At 39.7% G+C, this 18798-nt stretch overlaps 1 protein-coding gene across 1 annotated transcript; it reads left to right on the forward strand.

Moving 5' to 3' along the window:
- The first annotated feature begins 13465 nt into the window (after positions 1 to 13465).
- On the forward strand, positions 13466 to 16609 carry LOC137960327 (uncharacterized). The gene is made up of 2 exons (XM_068807919.1): positions 13466 to 14468; positions 16528 to 16609. Exons 1-2 carry the CDS (start codon positions 13591 to 13593, stop codon positions 16592 to 16594), a joined length of 945 nt encoding a protein of 314 aa, XP_068664020.1. The 5' UTR covers positions 13466 to 13590; the 3' UTR covers positions 16595 to 16609.
- Positions 16610 to 18798: the final 2189 nt, after the last annotated feature.

The raw sequence follows: 18798 nt of genomic DNA on the forward strand, positions 1-18798 counted from the left end.
TTAAGTTAAATTGCCACATGGGCAGAATTGTAAACTTAAACCCTAAGTTATGTTGGCGTCAACCCTACTTAGAGGGGAAGGAGAATGAGAAAAGGCAAGTCTTGAATTAGGTTAAACAGGGTTCAAATTTCTCCTTGCCGATCTCTAGGTCCAGGATCCCTCTTGAATCTGAATTTCTTTCTTCTCTTTTCGATTTTCTGTTTTACACTCTTCACTGAAAACAAGGAAGGATTCTTTCCTTTTTTCGAGTTCAACAAGAGGCCTTTAGCCTCTAATTAGGGCACAACAACAAGAGAGGAGTTTCCTTCTCTATTCTGAGCAAAGCTAGGGGCTTTTCCAGCCCCTAGACCGAGAGCAGAAAGGCAAGAGGTTCTCCAGCCTCTAAACCAGAAAGGACTCCTAACCCATAATCCATGGACTGCTCAAACTAGAGGCTTCTCAGCCTCTAATCTGAACAACAGCTGGAAGGGTTCTAACCCCTCTCAGTCATGAGCAGCAGGGGGTCATCCCCCTCCTTTCCGTGAGCAGCAAGAGGCTTTCCAGCCTTACCGAGAACAACAACATAGCCGCTAAAAGGAGGATCTTTTACCTCTAATCCAGAAACCACAAGGCATCTCTAAGTCTCTACCAAGAGAAGCAGCAAAAAGGAGGGTCCTTTCCTCCTAACCAAGAGCAGAAGCTCTCTCTAACAACTCTGGATTTACCAATCCCACGCTGAGTTACTCGATCCATGAAAATGGACCATAACAATGTAGCCTGCTAGATATATGTTGAAATGCTCAGAAGGATTCAAACAAGTGTTGGGTACAAGTTTGAAATGGTGCCAATTGATATGGGAGGTGTTATGGTCCCAGATCCCACAATGCGATTAGCAGGGAAGAACAAGGAGGAGAAAAAAATAAAGCTCGAAGGGGAGCTTGAAACCCTGGGTTCATGAGGAGAACACCGATCCTTGGGTTCGTTTTCGGAGAACATTGATCCTAGGGTTCATTGAGGAGAATGCCAATCCTATGTTTTTGGTGAAATTAAACTTGTCCCTTTTCATTCCAGGTCATCCTTTAAATAGGACTCATGTCCACAAGGTTCAAGAGAAAATTACAATTTTGCCCCACCATGGCATTTAACATGAAAATAAACTAAATGACTACATAACTAACTCGGTCAGAGTAATTGACTCAGTCGTGGTGTCTCTGCCTGACTTGGCCCACTATTGGTTCATAACATTACACCCCTCCTGGAGAACGAGCTTGTCCTCAAGCTCGAAAGTAGGGTATGCTTGCCGAAACGGCTCCACATCATCCCAAGTAGCACCCCTTTAACTGTGCCAGCCCACTAGACGACACAATCGGTGTAAGCGTGCCAATGTAGCACCACAGATGGAAAGTTTGTGGGATCCGAAACCCTCCTCTGAAAATCGACGATAGCCGTAGGTTCCACCTAAAAAATAATTTTTTTTTTTTTTTTGGTGACTATAGTGAAAGCTGCTGAGCATAGAAATGACACCTCGTATATAAGCATTATTAGCAGTTAGAGAGTGTTGGGTTGCTGACCTCATCATCCTCCTCCCAATCAGGTTCAATTGAGACTGAAAATAGTTGGCCTGAAATCCTTTGCACTTGGGTTCCACTTTTTGTATTGTTTATCCCATACTAGAGACCAGCAACATGAGCCTCATAAGCATCTTCATTCAAGTAAGCCATAAACAGCTGACCAAAAATTTCTGTGAGATCCTCTGCTTCTGAAAAGCAATTGGAATGCGGGTAGTGAGCCTGCCATAGTTTCCCTTGATATATTGCACTCAAATTTGAGCAAGCTGTGAGTAAACCCACTAGAGTAAATTGATGAAGAACTGATTGTATGTTCATCACCGGTGTGTAGGCAGCAGTAAAAACGTCAAGATCAAACAACTCTAAAATTTGCAAGTGCTCATCAAACCCAAAAAGTGCACCAGGGGGGATCATCTCCTTTAGTGAAGCATCTGGAGAAATCTTGACACAAGTGGCATAGTTAGGCTTTGCTCTTCCCTCCATCATTCTTGGGATTGTGTTAAACTGCCTCCTAAATTTTTCCACCATTGTTAAGGATACACTTCCCACAATCCTCATGGTCATGGCAGAGAACCAGTAGGGTAACATAGCACCAAAAATTAATCCAGCAATGGCATATAAACATTGTCCAGCTGCATCAATTGTTAAGGATACACTTCCCACACTCCTCATGGTCATGGCAGAGAACCAGTAGGGTAACATAGCATCAAAATTAATCCCTAATTTTGTGACGTATTCATGCTATCTCGGCAATACCACCGGCTTTATCACTAATAGGTCCATAGACATCAAGCACAAGCCCTGTTGCCATTGTGCTAAGCTTTCCCGAAACTGCCACAGAAAGTCCATATATGGCAGCAAGACTGAAATTTACATAGATGGCTACTACAATGGCAAAAATTGGAATTATGACAGATTTTGAACCTAGTGCAAGGCCACAGATGACATTTGTTGCTACCCCTGTTCTACAAGAGGCAGCAATATCTTTCATAGGACTGCAAGCATTGCTAGTGTATTTTCTGTTGTGTATCCAATAATGACTCTCAATATATTCCTCCTCCAACTCGTCCAAAGAGTGCCATTGAAGATGCTCTAAGACATACCTAGTAATGGATTCGTACAGTCCCTCCCAGTTACCTCTATAATATATCCCGAAGAGATTAATAGAATTATACAAACCCAACAAACCACTTGCAATTAGAAGAAAACCCATCACAACCCCTAATATGGAAGCAATAATATAAGCCTTCCTTGTGCCCTTTGTAGGCTCTAAGGTTATTTTGGCATTAGCATATGTGGCAACCCTCATTCCAAGAAAACCAGAGAGAACAAAAGTTAGAGCACACAAAACACTTACCATTGTCACATCATTTTCTTTGGGACCTTCACTCGGCATCCTTTCAAATTTGGCCAGGGCTTCCCTGTAGGTGCTATCCTTGACATAACCCTCCATAATAGAATTCTAAGAACCCACCCCTAGTCGAAGAATTTCATCGAATAGTGTCTGAGTAGACATTACACCTCCACGAATTATGTTCTCCCCAATAGCAATATAATTCATCCATTGAATTATATTCTCCATCCGCAGATCAATATAATTTAGGACTGATTTGCCAGTAGTAACTTTTCTATAGTTCTTCTGAGATGGCTCACGAAGAGAAAATATTGCTCTCTGGCGAATTGTTGTATTTGCAATACATAAAGTGGTATTTGGTGCCTCAAACACTGGGCACGCTGGGCGATTTCCTCCACACCATCATCAGGGTCCCCATTCTGTGGTGGCAATGTCCGACCGATCCTCAATGTTCCATAATTGTTTGTTTCCATCAATGTGACATGCTCCACAGTGAAATCAAATTTTCTAGAATTTGGCTCTTTCCAGTTCCCACCACCGTAGTCACCGAGAAGAACTACCGTAGGAAGCTTTTCTCGATGGCGAATAGAAGCGACATCTGATCGGAATTTGTTGTGGAGCTTCTTGGCTTAGGAATTTCCAGGCTTGGAGGGTTTAGGTCGACCCTCTGCAATCCCCATTTTGCCAATGTTCGATCTATGCAGTAGTTGGCCTGTTCCCAACAGCGAACAGTAGAAAATTGAGGCTGAGGTTTCGAATAGGGCTAGCGCTCATCGGACTGCTCCCCGTGTTTGAAATTCTTGTCTCTGGATTTTTTTTTTCTTTCATGATCGCATTTGTATTTATCAACGAGATCTTCCCAGCACCAGTGTTGTTGAGAATAATGACCTTAGGAAACTTTTTCAGCCGACGAACAACAACAATGTTGACGAAGGAGATATTTGGCCGAACGAAAATAGACAAACCCAAATCGGGCTGCTCCGTAGAGATTTGAGGTCGAACAACTTCAGAATGGGAGAAATTATTCGCCGAGATAGAGGCTGCACTGTCTTCTTCCGGAAAGGCGATTTTCCCCTCTAAATCCTTATCAAGATGTGTCTTTATTTCGGCCCCTCTCTCAGACATTTCAATGAAAATCTGTTGTATATCATCACGTATTGCCAAAATTCCTTCTTTGTGCACAGCTGCTAACTCATTATGTATTGCCAAAATTCATTCTATGCGCATGTTACGGTCCTGGGTGATGGATCGAGTAACACGGCGTGGGAGTTGTGAATCCAGCACTGGTACTGAGTTGCTGGACTCGGTAAGGAGGGTTAAAGATCCCTTCTTTGGGTACTTTTCCACCAGTGATCAGTCTCCCTTTTTATGATCTCATTCTAGTGCTAAAGTTATAGCTAGAATGGAAGTAATTCAGGTGGAGACAGAATGGAGGAATACCTGTTCTTGCTCACGTTAATCAGGGTTTCAACCCTGATTTGATGCAGCTCGTTCTTGGACTTGAAGGCCTAGCTTGTGGGGTGGGGGTGGGGGCGCAGCCTTGGCTCACATTGATGGCTGTCCTTGCTCTGTTTCTGTGATGAATTCCCAGCAAGAAGGGTTGTTCTAACCCTTCACGTGAAGAACCATAATTCTTCCTCTTTTGCTGCTCGTCAAGAGGGAATTGAACCCTACTTGTTGTTGACGCTAGTGATGAGGGAAGACCCTCTCTTTGGGCTCGAAAAAGGGGTAGGAAGCTCCTCTTCTTAGTATGGATGATGAGGGATGAATTGGGTGAAGATGGATGGCAATGGAGGGTGAAGGATAGGTTGGATTTTTGGAGTAAACCCTAAACTCAAGATCAAGAGGTGATCTCAACCTGTTTAGACTAGGTTATTCTAAAATCTCAAAGCTTACCTATTTCATTCATACCTTTCCCTTAAATAGGTCACGTCATGGAGTTTTAGGGTTATGGTTACAATAATTCCCCATAATGCCCTTACATATAAAGTAATTAGAAATAACTCCTACTTAAAACAATATAAGAAATAAATCCTACTAAAAGAAATATAAGAAATAAATCCTATTGAGTGAGTTGTTGTTGTCTCCTTCTTTGTGTGACTCGGTGTGCTATTGAGTCCTCAAAAGCGCACTGCTGCAAGATGATCATGGAATAGCAATTGTTCCTCTGTGACGACCTTCCTCTCCCGAATTACTTGACGGATTGTTACACATATTTCATCAAAACTCCACGGATCGCTCATTGTTTCAGCTTTGATACCAAATTGTTATGGACCCAAATCCCACAATGCGATTCGCAGGGAAGAACAAGGAGGAGAAGCAAATCAAGCTCGAAGGGGAGCTTGAAACCCTGTGTTCTTTGAGGAGAACACCGATCCTTGGGTTCATTTTTGGAAAATGCCGATCCTAGGGTTTGTTGAGAAGAACGCCGATCCTATATTTTTGGTGAAATTAGACTTGTCCCTTTTCATTCAAGACTCCTGTCCACAAGGTTCAAGAGAAAATTATATTTTTTCCCCTCCATGGCATTTAATATAAAAATAAACTAAATGACTACATAACTAACTCAGTCAGAATAATTGACTCAATCGTGGTGTCTCTACCTGACTTGGCCCACTATTGGGTTCATAACAGGAGGTGCCGCTGAAATTTTGTCTGCTATCAAAATAAATAATCTGGGTACTGCCAGTGAAACATTAGAGCCTACAGTCAAATTTTTTTTAGCATTGCACACTTTTCCAGTAGTATTGATGGTAAATCTTCTATACATGATGTTGTTGTTTATTTCCGCACAGGGACAACAAAATATGTGATATGTGTTCTTGATGCATGTGCCATTCTTGGAGCTCTCGAGACTGAGATGATGATGAAATTTAAAATTGCCGATGCTGTTGCAGTGAAGAACGGTGCACAACATAAAAACATAAAAACATAAAAACTGAGAGTAAGGATTTTGATACAACTGAGCAGAACGGCCAAGGAGGCTTGTGCCCAATCGAAGGTGTTAAGCTTGATGGGGTTGCTGTTATTTCAGTCCTCTCAGCTTGTGCCCAGTGGAAGGTGTACATACAAGTTAATTGTTTCAAAGAGGCTTTCATACTGTTTCCAACACTACAAGCCCTAGGTTTAAAGCCTGATCAAATTACTATAGGGGCTGGATGTGAGTCTCAAGGATGTAGAGACTTGAAGGAGTCACTCAAGGGTCCTGAAGTACGACTTTTCACTAGGAAGACATGGCCAGAACTTGACCTTCCAAGGGTGAGAAAGCACAAATTTATTGACTCTTCCAAATACTGTTGGTTGTGTAGATGATTGCAATTATTGCAAGACAAAGCATGCTCCTGCCTTGATGTATATATCAGTTACTTTGAAGGAATTGAAATTCTCGTCCCAACCTATTGGCAATGGGGCTTGTGTGCAGAAGTTAAACATGCAAAGTTCAATAGCCAGTTATGTGGATATGGAATTGGATTTTTATGAAGGAAAGTATTCTACATTTTTACGATTATCTCGTGACGACCGGGGATTTCTAGAGGCTATTGTTTATACATTATGTATGCATCATGATGGGACTGACTTCCCCCTCTTTTGCTTTGCATCTAAACAGCAGCTCCTCTCCTGATCAGATCTTGACAAATATGGATCAAATCTTCATCTTAAATCCAACTCTCCTAGTCAGATCTTGACAAATATGGATCAAATCTTCATCCTAAATCCGACACTCCTTTGTCCCCCAAGGCTTTTGCGGTTACCGGGGACATGCTGCATTCTGCCAATGGTGGCAAATCACGCGGCTTCATTGCTGTGCAGATTTCTTATGGTGTTGCTGTCATAGAGAGAGTGTTTGGCTTGAGTGCTAGATTTATTTCTGTGTATCATAGTGATGCAATTTCTAGATTTCTGGAACACTAGCAAATTTTGAAGTTGTTTGATCTTGTCATTTTGATTGCTGTCTACAAACCAATGCTGCCCATACCAGCAATTCTGGCAGAGTATGAAATTGTGAACCTGTGTGGTGCACATACTTCTCTAAGTACCTTGACAACACGGGGCGCAGCAACTAACACAGTTTTCCCGCCCAACAAATTTATACTGACATGTTCACTCCATCTACTTAGTACAGAGATTATCTAATTATGTTTGAAGGCCAATTAACAATTGGAATTGAGCCAATGAATTTTGGTCATGATGCTGCTTCTACTAAGCTGGTAGAGTAGGTAAAAACTATGCAAGAAATTAGTGGGTTGCAGGACCTTGATTTTGTCATTGAAGCTTCACTACAGGACATGGGGGCTGAACCAAATAAGCCACCTCCAGCCTCAAACGAGGTGGTTGCCAGACTTCCAATCATCACAGTCACACATGAAATCTTAGTGAAGCAAGGGAGATAGACATAATATGTAGTTTGCAGGGAGCAATTGGTTATAGATGACAAGATGCAGAAGTTTCCTTGCAATCATTTATTTCACCCAAATTACCTCATGCCATGGCTGGATCAGCATACTTCGTGCCCGATCTGTAGGCATGAGCTACAAACAGATGACCATGCATATGAGAGCTGAAAAACTCTTGAAAAGGTGGTTGCAAACGAAAGGACAGAAGCAGACTCCGAGGTAGAGTAAAAAAATAAAATTAATTTTCAGAGATTTTGAATTTATGGAAAAGTGAAATACTTCATTGACTTCAATAACTTGTTGTAATCAGAGTACATGAACCTCTATTTATAATAGAGGAAGGTAGTAGAGTCCAATTACAATATAACTACCTTTGTCCCAATTACACCCAAACTCTAACACTTAAGGTAAATCCTAACATAATTAGGTAACTCAATATTGATAAAAGACAAATATAACTTAAACTAAAACTCTTCTTGATCGTGACCCTAAGATAAAGATACTTTTGTGAGTCCTTCTTCATCTTCTAACTGATGTGATAAGGATGCCAGCTCTTGTTAATCCTTGTGGGTCCTACTTCTTATGGGCTTGAGCCCATCTTGTGGGCCTTCCTTGGTCATGTGGCCCATCTTATAATAATCTTACATATGTGGGCCTTCCTTGGTCGTTTGGGCTTGATCTTATCTTCCAACACTCCCCCTCAAGCTAGGGGTGAGACAACAACATGAACCCCCAGCTTGCTGCAAATGATGTATAGAATATTTTGTATTAAATGGCATATCTTCCAATATGCCTTCATCTTCCAATGTTCCCCCTCACACTGTTGCGTCCTTCCATGAGGCTCTGCGGCATTATAAGTGAGAGTAAAAATTACTCCTAGCCGATAAGCCATTGCTTCATACTCCAGTCTTAATGCTGGATGTAGGGCACACTTCACTGCTATCGGTAGTCTGTCTATCGGCATTGCTCTGAAGTGTCCACCATCATGTCCCTCCACAAGACAACGACTCTCAAATGGTAGGAGACATAAAAGCCATTACAAGGGGGGATAACATAGATGTAATCATAAGTTCCTCCATGGACTTCCAACCACAAATAATTTTCATCTTTTTTACGGTGATGAGGTTCCTCCGTCGTGGACTCCCAACCACAAATAATTTTCATCTTTTTGATGGGGATGAAGTTCCTCCATCATGGACTTCCAACCACAAATAAGTTTCATCTTTTTTATGGGGATGAAGTTCCTCCGTCGTGGACTCCCAACCACAAATAATTTTCATCTTTTTTACGGGGATGAAGTTCCTCCGTCGTGGACTCCCAACCACAAACAATTTTGATTTTTTTGACTGCGTAAAATAAATTATGACATGAGGCCACCTCTTCTTCAATAATAATGTCCCCAAAGAGACATAATAGCTGCAACTGAATATAACACGACCATCTTCCAACACATATAGCACGAACCAAATAATAAACTTTGTAAAAGAACCCAAGAAATTATTCGATATAAAAATTTCTTCTTAGATGCACAAGCTTCATCTTTTGTGCGCCCCCTTTCTTGAGTATTTTAGTCACATAAACTTATCCACAACATAAGGAATAAAATACCTCTTTTTTGTTCTTCTTCTACTTCTCCCCCTCAAGCTGGGAGGTAATGGTAGTGATCCCAGCTTGAACCAAATATCATAGATATAGCAATAAGCCCAAATAATAGAGATGTATAAATAAGCCCTCAAACCAGGGAGAAGTGAGATATTTTCCTGATATATCAACTAAAAAAGTGACACAAAACATTGGGCATACATTCGGATTTTTCTGTACAACAGAATACCAGCATGACCTTTGATTATTTCAATGCGAATATTTCTTTAAATATAGATCAGATTGACATGAAATTCTTCGTCTGAAACTAGACTTAAATATATTTCATCCAATTATAACATATCTTCACACAATATAATTATCATAAGATAAATAATCTGATAGATTTCAGTCTCTGTCATCTGGCCGAACTAAGTATTGTTTCTCCTTTTTTCCCGAATGACCATTGACTCTTCCAAGAAAAATATCTTCTTTTAAAAAAATCATACCAAGAATTGGTTGAATAGGTATGAAAATAGACTTACGTATCTTTCGTTTGATATATAATTCTCCATATAAAGTCTCTTTCTTGATAGCATAAAATACCTCGAAATTTGTAACTTTTTGCTGTTGCTCGAACCTCTTCTTCAATCTCACTTTTGTTGCTTCAAATATCGATTTCTCTTTGTAGATAACTCAGATAAAAAATTGGTTGAATATGTAAAAGAATAGACTTACAAATATTTCTTTTGATATATATTTCTCCATATAAAGTCTAGTTATCGATAGCAAAAAATACCTCGGAATCAGATGGCTCGAACCTTTCTGCGATCTGACCTTTGCTCATTCAAATATCGATATCTCTCTGTAGATAACTCCGATTGGAACAAATATGTTTTATTTGGAAATTAAACTCAAATATATTTCCACCAATATATAATATTCAATATGAAAAACTATGTATAGTGTTAAAAAATGCAAAGAGAACTATGGGTGTAGGGATTGAAAAATTACTACGAACCTAGACCTAGGGTTTAGGGTTTAGAGAAAAGGATCACATTACCTCCATGAGTTGACCAAGTCAACTCACAGAACCTGCTCTAATACCATGTTGAATTTATGAAAAGTTGAAATACTTCATTGACTTCAATAACTGAGTACATGAATCTCTATTTATAATAGAAGAAGGTAGTAGAGTCCAATTACAATAAAACTACTTTTGTCTTAATTACGCCCAAACTCTAACACTTAAGGTAAGTCCTAACATAATTAGGTAACTCAATATTGATAAAAGACAAATATAACTTAAACTAAAACTCTTCTTGGTCGTGACCCTAAGATAAAGATACTTTTGTGAGTCATTCTTGATCTTCCAACTGATGTGATAAGGGTGCCAGCTCTTGGTAATCATTGTGGGTCCTACTTCTTATGGGCTTGGGCCCATCTTGTGGGCATTCCATGGTCATGTGGCCCATCTTATAATAATCTTACATATGTGGACCTTCCTTGGTCGTTTGGGCTTGATCTTATCTTCCGACAAGAGGAAACTTTCTGCCAGTTGGGGCAACTAGTGTAGCGTTCAATACCACAATCTCTTCGTCCGGGGTGTTACATTGCAACATTATCACCACTTGTGTCATCCAGAGGGAACGCGGATGCCACAGATGCTACTTGGGGTGATGTGGCGACATTTAGGCACTTATACCTACCTTTGAGCTTGAGGATAAGCTCTTTCTCCAAGAGGGGTGTAATGTTCTGATCTCAATAACAAGCCTATTCATGAAGAGGCGCAGTGGCTGAGTCATTTAGTATTAAGTTAACTATTTTTCTTTCAATTTACTTTTACTTTATTTTGTTTGAGTTAAAGAGTTAATATGCTATAGGGGCATTATTGTAATATTTTATCTGGAACCTTGTTCGCGTTAACCCTTCTTAAGGGGTGAAAGAAATGAGAAAGGGGAAGTCTTGATTTAGAGTAAACAAGGGTTTTGAGTTCTCCTCAATGAACTCAGGGGTATGGGTTCTCCTTAACGAACCTAGGGTTTTCAAGCTTCCCTTCGACTTGATTCTTCTCTTATCTTCTTCTTCCCTACGAATCGCCATGTGAGATCCAGGACCATAACACTGCTTGTAGAAAGAGAAATGTTATAGTTCTACAGGAAGCTAAATAATGTAGAAACCAAAAAAAAAAAAAAAAAAAGAACAAACAAACAAAAATAAAATCAGAGAATATCAAGAACCATGAATATCTTGTTCCCTTTTTTGGATTGTTACATCTTAATACTTTTAATTTTCAAAACAAGAAATAAAATGATATTTCATTGTAAATATATAAATCACTATAGAAACTTCCAGACTTAACAAACCTATGACACATACATGATACCCTACCCTCTTATAAATGTCAAGTGCTCTAACAACATCCTGCTGCTACATCTCAAAAACTGCCAAAAAGGTTAACAAATAAATCATAAACACTATTAATAAAGTAGTATGTACACGTATGGCAAACTATGCATTCCAATTCCACTCAACTAAACATCATTGTGTGGACTATTTCCAGCTCAAATAGATGTGTGCTCAAAAGCTCATAACTTGATATCTGGTTTTTTAACTAAAGTTGGTTTTATCATTAAAGTAGAAACCAAAAATCCATTTTTGGGCTTTGAACTTGTAACTCAATCAAGATGTTACCATGCCACTCATCCTATTCTAAGAAAGTTAACATAATGCATATTCCACTATCCAACTATTTGTAATCCATATCCAGAATATGATATATTTCATATATATTCATATCCTCGCCAATAACATTGTTAGTTGGACATAACATAAAAATATTTTGTTAGATTATCAATTTATGATAGGTTGGATATTAAGATGTTGATTACCATTCAACCCTATAAAGATATGTTACAAAATGAAGTTATTACCAGACCTCATTCTCCAACCAGACAGTGGAGTGCTCTAACATGTCAACCAAGAATACTATCATTAATGGCATGAAAGTTTGACACTTTCACCAACAAATTTTAGGAAGATAATAACAATTTAGAGGGTTAGATACCAAAAAAATATGTTTGATAAATAAAATAATTGAGAAAGATGTACTCACAATTGCAACTGCATAGTGGATTACATTATTAGATACAACTGCTCCCTCGGGAAGCAAAAATGCAAGAAGTCAGAATGATATAATACTTACAATCATATTAGACCAATAAAAGAATGATTCATGGTATATTTGTGTTGCTAAGAATTTAACAAAGAACTCCCCACATTTGTTTGTTATGAAAGCCAAAGTAACAATTTACTTCCTTGCAAGAGAGAAGACAGAAAAGCAGCTGTTACAAAGTAGGTAATTGCTTCGGCAACTCAATGGTGTTGAGTCCCTTAGTTCGTTTCCACGAATAGCTCATTACAGGCATAAATTAGTTCTCAACCTGTTGGTATGCAGTGTACTTTTAATTAAAATGTGCCTATTAAATCTCAAAACTCACAATCTCAACCACTATGTTCACATTCGCAACCAAAAGATAATCGCCAAGATACTGACAGTCTTTATTCCGAACCATTTAGATCAAATCTTCTCTTTTTTGGCAAGGGCAAGAAGCAATACAAGTAATAGTGGAATAGAGTAAATATTTCACAAACTGCATTGTATATTAGTGTAGAAATTTTAGAAAAACACAGACCGACATAATAAGGTTTAATAGAATCAAATTGGAAAGATCAGCTTACATGTGGTCCATTTTGTGACTTCTGTTGGCAACACCCAAGTCAGCTAGAGCGACGAAGAATTGATGAGGTGGGAGATAACATGGTAGAAAAGGTTGAGGAATGCTTGAAATACAAAAATCCCCTACAATAGGCAAGATTGTTTTGATTCTATTGTTGTCATTGAGAGAAGAATGGATTTCAGAGGGCTGAGAGGTGGGGTTGTTCTCTCGACGAAATGCCTCTTCACGATTCTGAATACCCGAAGATAAAAATCTGAACTCAAACTCGAAGCACCCCCTCCCATTGATGCCTAGTCCGGGTTTAATTTAGTAACTGAGCCAACTCGCAAGCTCGTGAACCAAACTGCGGCTCATTCAAGTTCGGCTCGGTTACTTAAACGAACACGAATCGCTACTTGAGTTTGAATTGAGCCGGATCCTAACCGAGCTCGATCATGAACCATTCGAACTTTCGATGCCACCCCTAGGCTCCATAGGGGAGGGAGTGGAAGCACCCTTTTCTTGGGCCTAACTAGCAGGAGTAGGTCCATCACCCTCTATCGGTCATGCGGAGGCCCCTTTCCCATTTATAGAAAAAACAGGGGAAAAGGTTGCTCGGAGTGGCACATCCTCGCCTCTCCACTTTAATTTGTTTTCTAAAATGGAAGAGTGCGGCTCCGTTTCACTTTACGGAGTCTCCTCGGTGAGGGGAAGGGTGGCCCCTACCGAGAATGTCGAAAAAGGGGGGTAGGGGCTGTGGTGGGCTGGACGCCGGGGTACCACATCGGCAAGTAGGTAAGAATTGAATTTGGATGTTCAGATGCTGTGAGGTGTAATATCAAAATATGTACACCAGACATCATGTGGAAGCCACGTCTGAGAAAACTTGTTGCCTCGGCTGGTTTGGTGAAAAAACCACGACTCCACAAAGCCACTGGACTCTGTCCGATCGATTGCCCCCATAGCAGGCTGCAACCACCGATACCCAAATCCCTATGGCTAGGACACCATCTCCTCTCACGGTCCCCATCAAAACTGCAGCTCGCAAGCTCCCTGTCAAGCGCAAACTCCCTGACTCGGATGCGCCTATGCAGATTCCGAAAGTAGAGCCTCCTCTCGCTTCTGGCGCCGACGAGGACGACGATCTACTCCTCGATGACGAGCCCCTTGATCTCGAAGACGACGTCAAGCCCCCTCCGTTCAAGTTTCACCGAATTTGGCCTGAAATTGACGAGCGCAGATTTCTACAGTGTCTCCTCGATTCTGCCGCCGATGGCCTAGTCTTCCCTCGCGATCTCACTCTCTTCTACGACCGCTTTTCACAGTCCATGCCGCAGCCTTACACCAAAACCCAGCTCTCTGAGAAACTCCGCCGTCTCCGCAAAAAGTTCCGCGTTTTGTCCGCTCGTCTCTCTCGTGGACTCGACTCCTCACTCCTGACCCCTCACGATCGTGCCCTCTTTCACCTTTCCAAGCAGCTCTGGCACCCCTCCTTCGCCGTTACCTCGCCCTTCGCCGCGAGTATTAAGAAAAAGAACCCAAAGGTTAGGGTTAGGGCTTCGTGCTCTCCTCCTGCAGCTCAACCCTCGTCTTCTCCTCAGCCGCTGGACAGTGGGGGAAATCCGGATTCGGATCTTGCTCCTCAAGAAGAGGATGAAGAGGAGGAAGAGCCTCTCACCCGTAGCTGTGGGCTCGGCCGCTGTACTGCAAAGGCGGTATTGGACGTCTTTGATAGTTCACTAAAAGATATACGGACAGTTCTGATTCGTCAGGGACTGCTTTTTCCCGGTCATGTATCGGGGTCTGGTGATCTGACTCAAAGGTGGAGAGAACAACGAGTAGCGGAGCTAGACGTTTTAGCCCGGCGGTTGAGGTTGGTTCTCGAGCAAGCTATCCATCAATGACTGAATACTGTATATAGAACTCGTCCTTCCTTGTTGATGTAGTGTTTTCACTTCAATTTTACATTTTGGTTTTGTACATCACTCACATTTGGACACTTTTTTGTTTCGTGTTTGGTTCTAAATCTGTTTGTTTATCGCTATCTGTTTGCTAAAGCAGATTCCAAATATTTGTATATTGTTACGACTGCAGTTGTAGTTTACAACGAAATCATCTGCATAAGTTTTCACACAATCTCGTCATAGCAGCTTGTGGGAGAACCTAAGAGGAAAGCATTTATTCCCCAGAGTATCAGCTCTCTGCCCCGTTCTCTTGGTCTTAGTTTACGTCAAATTAGTTTAGAATACATTCTAGGCGAGCACATTGGAGCAGATGAATTAAATCCATCGGGGTGTTTCTTACCCCTAACACCTGGAAATATTTTCTGTGAGGAAGATGATTTTGTTAACCCAGGAGGAGGCCACAACACTCCAATTAGATCCAGTCATATATTTAATTGAGTTTATTTACTGGTCAGCAGGGTATCCGTCATCCCTGGGAAGAGCTAGGGAGGAGAAGACCTACATTGGATCTTCTCAAATTTCCAAACCCAAAAGGTTGTGTATCATTGTATCAACTTAATGTTAGATCTTTAGCTTTCTGGCTCTAATTTTCTGTTAAAGTTGTATGATTTGAAAGATGAATGGATGGCAATGAATTTTCAGCATGTTAGTAGAGTTTTCTCTTTCCCATGATTGTGTCTTGGTCAGGTACAAAATTGCCAGGGTCGGTCAAGGAGTGTCTGTGCCTTGAAAGACATACTTCTTAGGCCAGAAAAATATTTGTCTGTTAGAGATATGATAAGAATGAGTCCGTACGTTTACTGCATTATTATTATTATTATTTTGATAAAAGTATTTACTGCATTATTTCATTAGTAGGAAAAGACATACCGGTTCTTAGTGAGTGTTGTGCACCATCAAAATGCTGGTCAGAGAGGTAGGTTAGAATTGTATGATCTATTAACTCCTGTGGTGAATTATGGGGATTTAACAGCCACTTAGAGAAAGTAGATGTTCTTGAGATTAATGATCAGTGTTTCTTATTGTCCTCAGAATTGTATGATCATTGTTGCCATTTCAGTGTTTGGAGGATTTGCTATTTAATGTATGAAGCACTGTTTGTGTTGTCTAATTTGAGTTCCCAAAACATGGGCTAAGTCTTGTCATTTCTTAAGTAGGTCTCAAGGTTAGTTCTCGCTTTGGCTGTGAGGTTAGTCACCTCTCTTAGATATCTTGGCCTCTGAATAAGCTATCCATGTAGTGCAGCTTGAGAAAGCACTGTGTTATACTTGTACATAGAAGGATTGATACGTTCATAAATACATACATACTACTATTACCAGGTTTTGCACTGCAGATGTTAATGGTGTCTCTGGTCCTTTATTTGTCCCAGTGGTAAATTGGTAGGCGACCTTCAACTTGGTATTGAACTTAATTTCTCTCCTCTCAAGTAGAAATGGTTTTGATGTCCTCGGATCACTGAACTGTAGCTTATGTTACTGTCAACTGCTCCAGTGAATAAAAGTAGCAAGACTCTCTACCACCGAAATAGTAAAAGAGTCGATAGCTTGCAGTGAAAACTTTACTCCATCATGAACATTGTTTGCCTCCTCTTTGGAGCAAAATTTTGGCATCTTCATTTTTCCACTATAAGTACATGGGTATGTTTAGTTTATGTGCTTCATGCCCCTTTTTGGGTGGGGCAGGTTGCAAAAGGAGGGAATTAGCTATCTGTCGAGGTGCTATTTTCTGTCTTGTCTTGTAAGCACAAACCAACGATGTTGGGAACCATATTGTCAAAATTTTCAGGATGCCCAAGAAGTTCACCACAGGTGACTAGAAAATATTGTACTCTGCAATGTTGTGAGGAAGCAAGCACGATTTTGATGGAAAAGCTAAGGATTGCATGAGATTATGATGTTGCGATTCATCATTTGCATTGGTTTCCCTTCAGTGATTTAAATACTAGTTCCTTTCTATGGAATTTAGGCCCCTTGAAGGGAGCACAACATATAAGATCGCACATTCAGGTGTAATATCTCTGTGGAATGACTGAAGTAGATGCAGACTGCTGACTTCCAGAATTACGCACGGGCGCTGTCGCTTGTACTTGCCTGGCGGCGGATTCCCTCCTTCGGCTAATTGTGATTCTGAAATGTGCTTGTTTTATGCGAGGATTGCCTCACATTTTCGGACTCTCAAAGCGTCTTCAATTTAGTTTTATAGAGAATTGCACGCAGAATCAGTCCTTTCTAGTTAACGATATTACTTCAGCTTTCATAAAGAACATATAATTGTTAAAAAAAACCTTAAATCCTAAATTCTTAATCCAGAAATAACATAATGCTAGAATATTAGGATTCAGGATAAATACCTGAGTTTATTCCAAACTATCACCTATTGTAATGGAATTATGTGGCAATCAACGAACGAATTATTGGTTTTGTGATCTTCTTTAACTAAATCTCTTTATTTCTTCAATGGGACTTTTATCTTTTTTTGCGGATGGGAAGAAGGGAAACTGTATGTGATTTAGTATATTGAGGACCATAACCATAAGGTTTCTCTTTATATAGGGTTCCTATAATTTTCTATAGTATTTACTCAATTGGCTTATATTTATGACCCATATTCCTTAATGGGTTTAACAAAATTAGATTACTTAATTTTGGCCCATTTCATTAAATAGTAAATATAATTGAATAATAAATATGTTGCCCAAATTAGAATAAGAAACGTGAATTTCTTAACAATCTCTTACTTGGGTTACATATTATTATTAAAATAATTATATCACAAATTCTTTAGGCACACATCTGTATATTATTAGTAATGGAACCATTTTATATATTAATAATGAATCCACCGTGACTTTCATCACATTACAGTCGTGACTAAACCACGATGATCACCATACTAATACACTTAATGACATAGATCAAATATAGATGAGTAACATGAAAATTACATGCAATATGATCTTGTATATGCCTATTTCTAATTGGTCATTTTGTAGTCTTTAATGAGATCTTTCCAAAGTCCTTAATGCAATGCGAACATTGCTCATAAAAAGAAACACAAACAAGTTCAAAAATAGAATAATAAGCAATCAATTTTATTATGTACAAAATCGAATAATTCAATGTCTAAAGCAAACATATAGTACAGAAATGATTCCCACTAAACCAAGGTATCCTCATAAATAACGCCCATATGAGCAATGTGTTCATGAAAGACTTTAGGCGTTAAACCCTTGGTTAATGTGTCTACTACAATAGAGTTTGTCCCTATATGTTTTATAGAAATTTAATTATTCTGAACTCTCTACTTAACAACTAGAAACTTGATGTCAATAAACTTCGACTTCGTTAAACTCCTGTTGTTGTTGGAATAAATTACAACCGAGTTATTGTCACAGTAAATCTTTAATGACATGTCAATGCTATCTACCACTCGCAGCCCAATGACAAAGTTTCACAACTATATTCCGTGGTTGGACACCTCAAAACAAACAATGAACTGTGCGGCAATGGTTGAAGAAGCCATGAGATTCTGCTTAGCAGACTTCCATGAGATAACTCCTTCACCCAACATAAAGATGTAGCTTGATGTGGAGCGTCTGCTATCTTGGCATCCAACAAAGTCGAAGTCAGAGAACCCAATGATCTCTAAACTGTCTGATCTCTGATAAGTGAGCATGTAGTCTTTTGTTCTCCTCAAATTACATACATGTAGTTTCATTTGGCTGCCTTCCAATGTTGCATACCCGGATTACTCAAAAACCTGCCCAGAATTTCTACTATAAATGTTATGTCAGAACAAGTACAAATTTGAGCGTACAGTAGACTTCCTACTACTGATGCATAGGGAATTTTACGCATCTCTTTTCTTTGAAGATCATTATTAGGACACTGTTTGAGACTAAACTTGTCTCCTTTAGCGACGGGTGTGTCTCTTAGTTTACTATCTTTCATGCCGAATCTGCTCAAAACCTTATCGATATATCTCTTTTGTGACAACCTAAGGATACCTTGAGAACGATATCTAAGTATATGTATACCTAATACAAAAGAGGCATCACCAAGATCTTTCATCTCGAATTTCTTCGTTATAAACTTTTTGGTTTCGTGCAATAAGCCTATATCGCTACTAGCGAGTAGAATATCATCGATATATAATATTAGGAAAATGTATTTACTCCTACTGAACTTATGATATACACAGTTATCAACAACATTCGCCTCAAAACTGTACGAGGTG

Source organism: Aristolochia californica, unplaced genomic scaffold, assembly GCF_029961685.1.
Source record: "Aristolochia californica isolate CCGP_79_NKW_82.1479 unplaced genomic scaffold, dmAriCali1.0.hap1 SCAF_3, whole genome shotgun sequence".
Lineage (NCBI taxonomy): Eukaryota > Viridiplantae > Streptophyta > Magnoliopsida > Piperales > Aristolochiaceae > Aristolochia > Aristolochia californica.

Coding starts and splice junctions, on each gene's coding strand:
- LOC137960327 (XM_068807919.1), top strand. CDS start 13,591: ATGGCTAGGACACCATCTCCTCTCACGGTCCCCATCAAAACTGCAGCT. Junction 14,469..16,527: donor GTTTTAGCCCGGCGGTTGAG/GTTGGTTCTCGA, acceptor TATGGAATTTAG/GCCCCTTGAAGGGAGCACAA.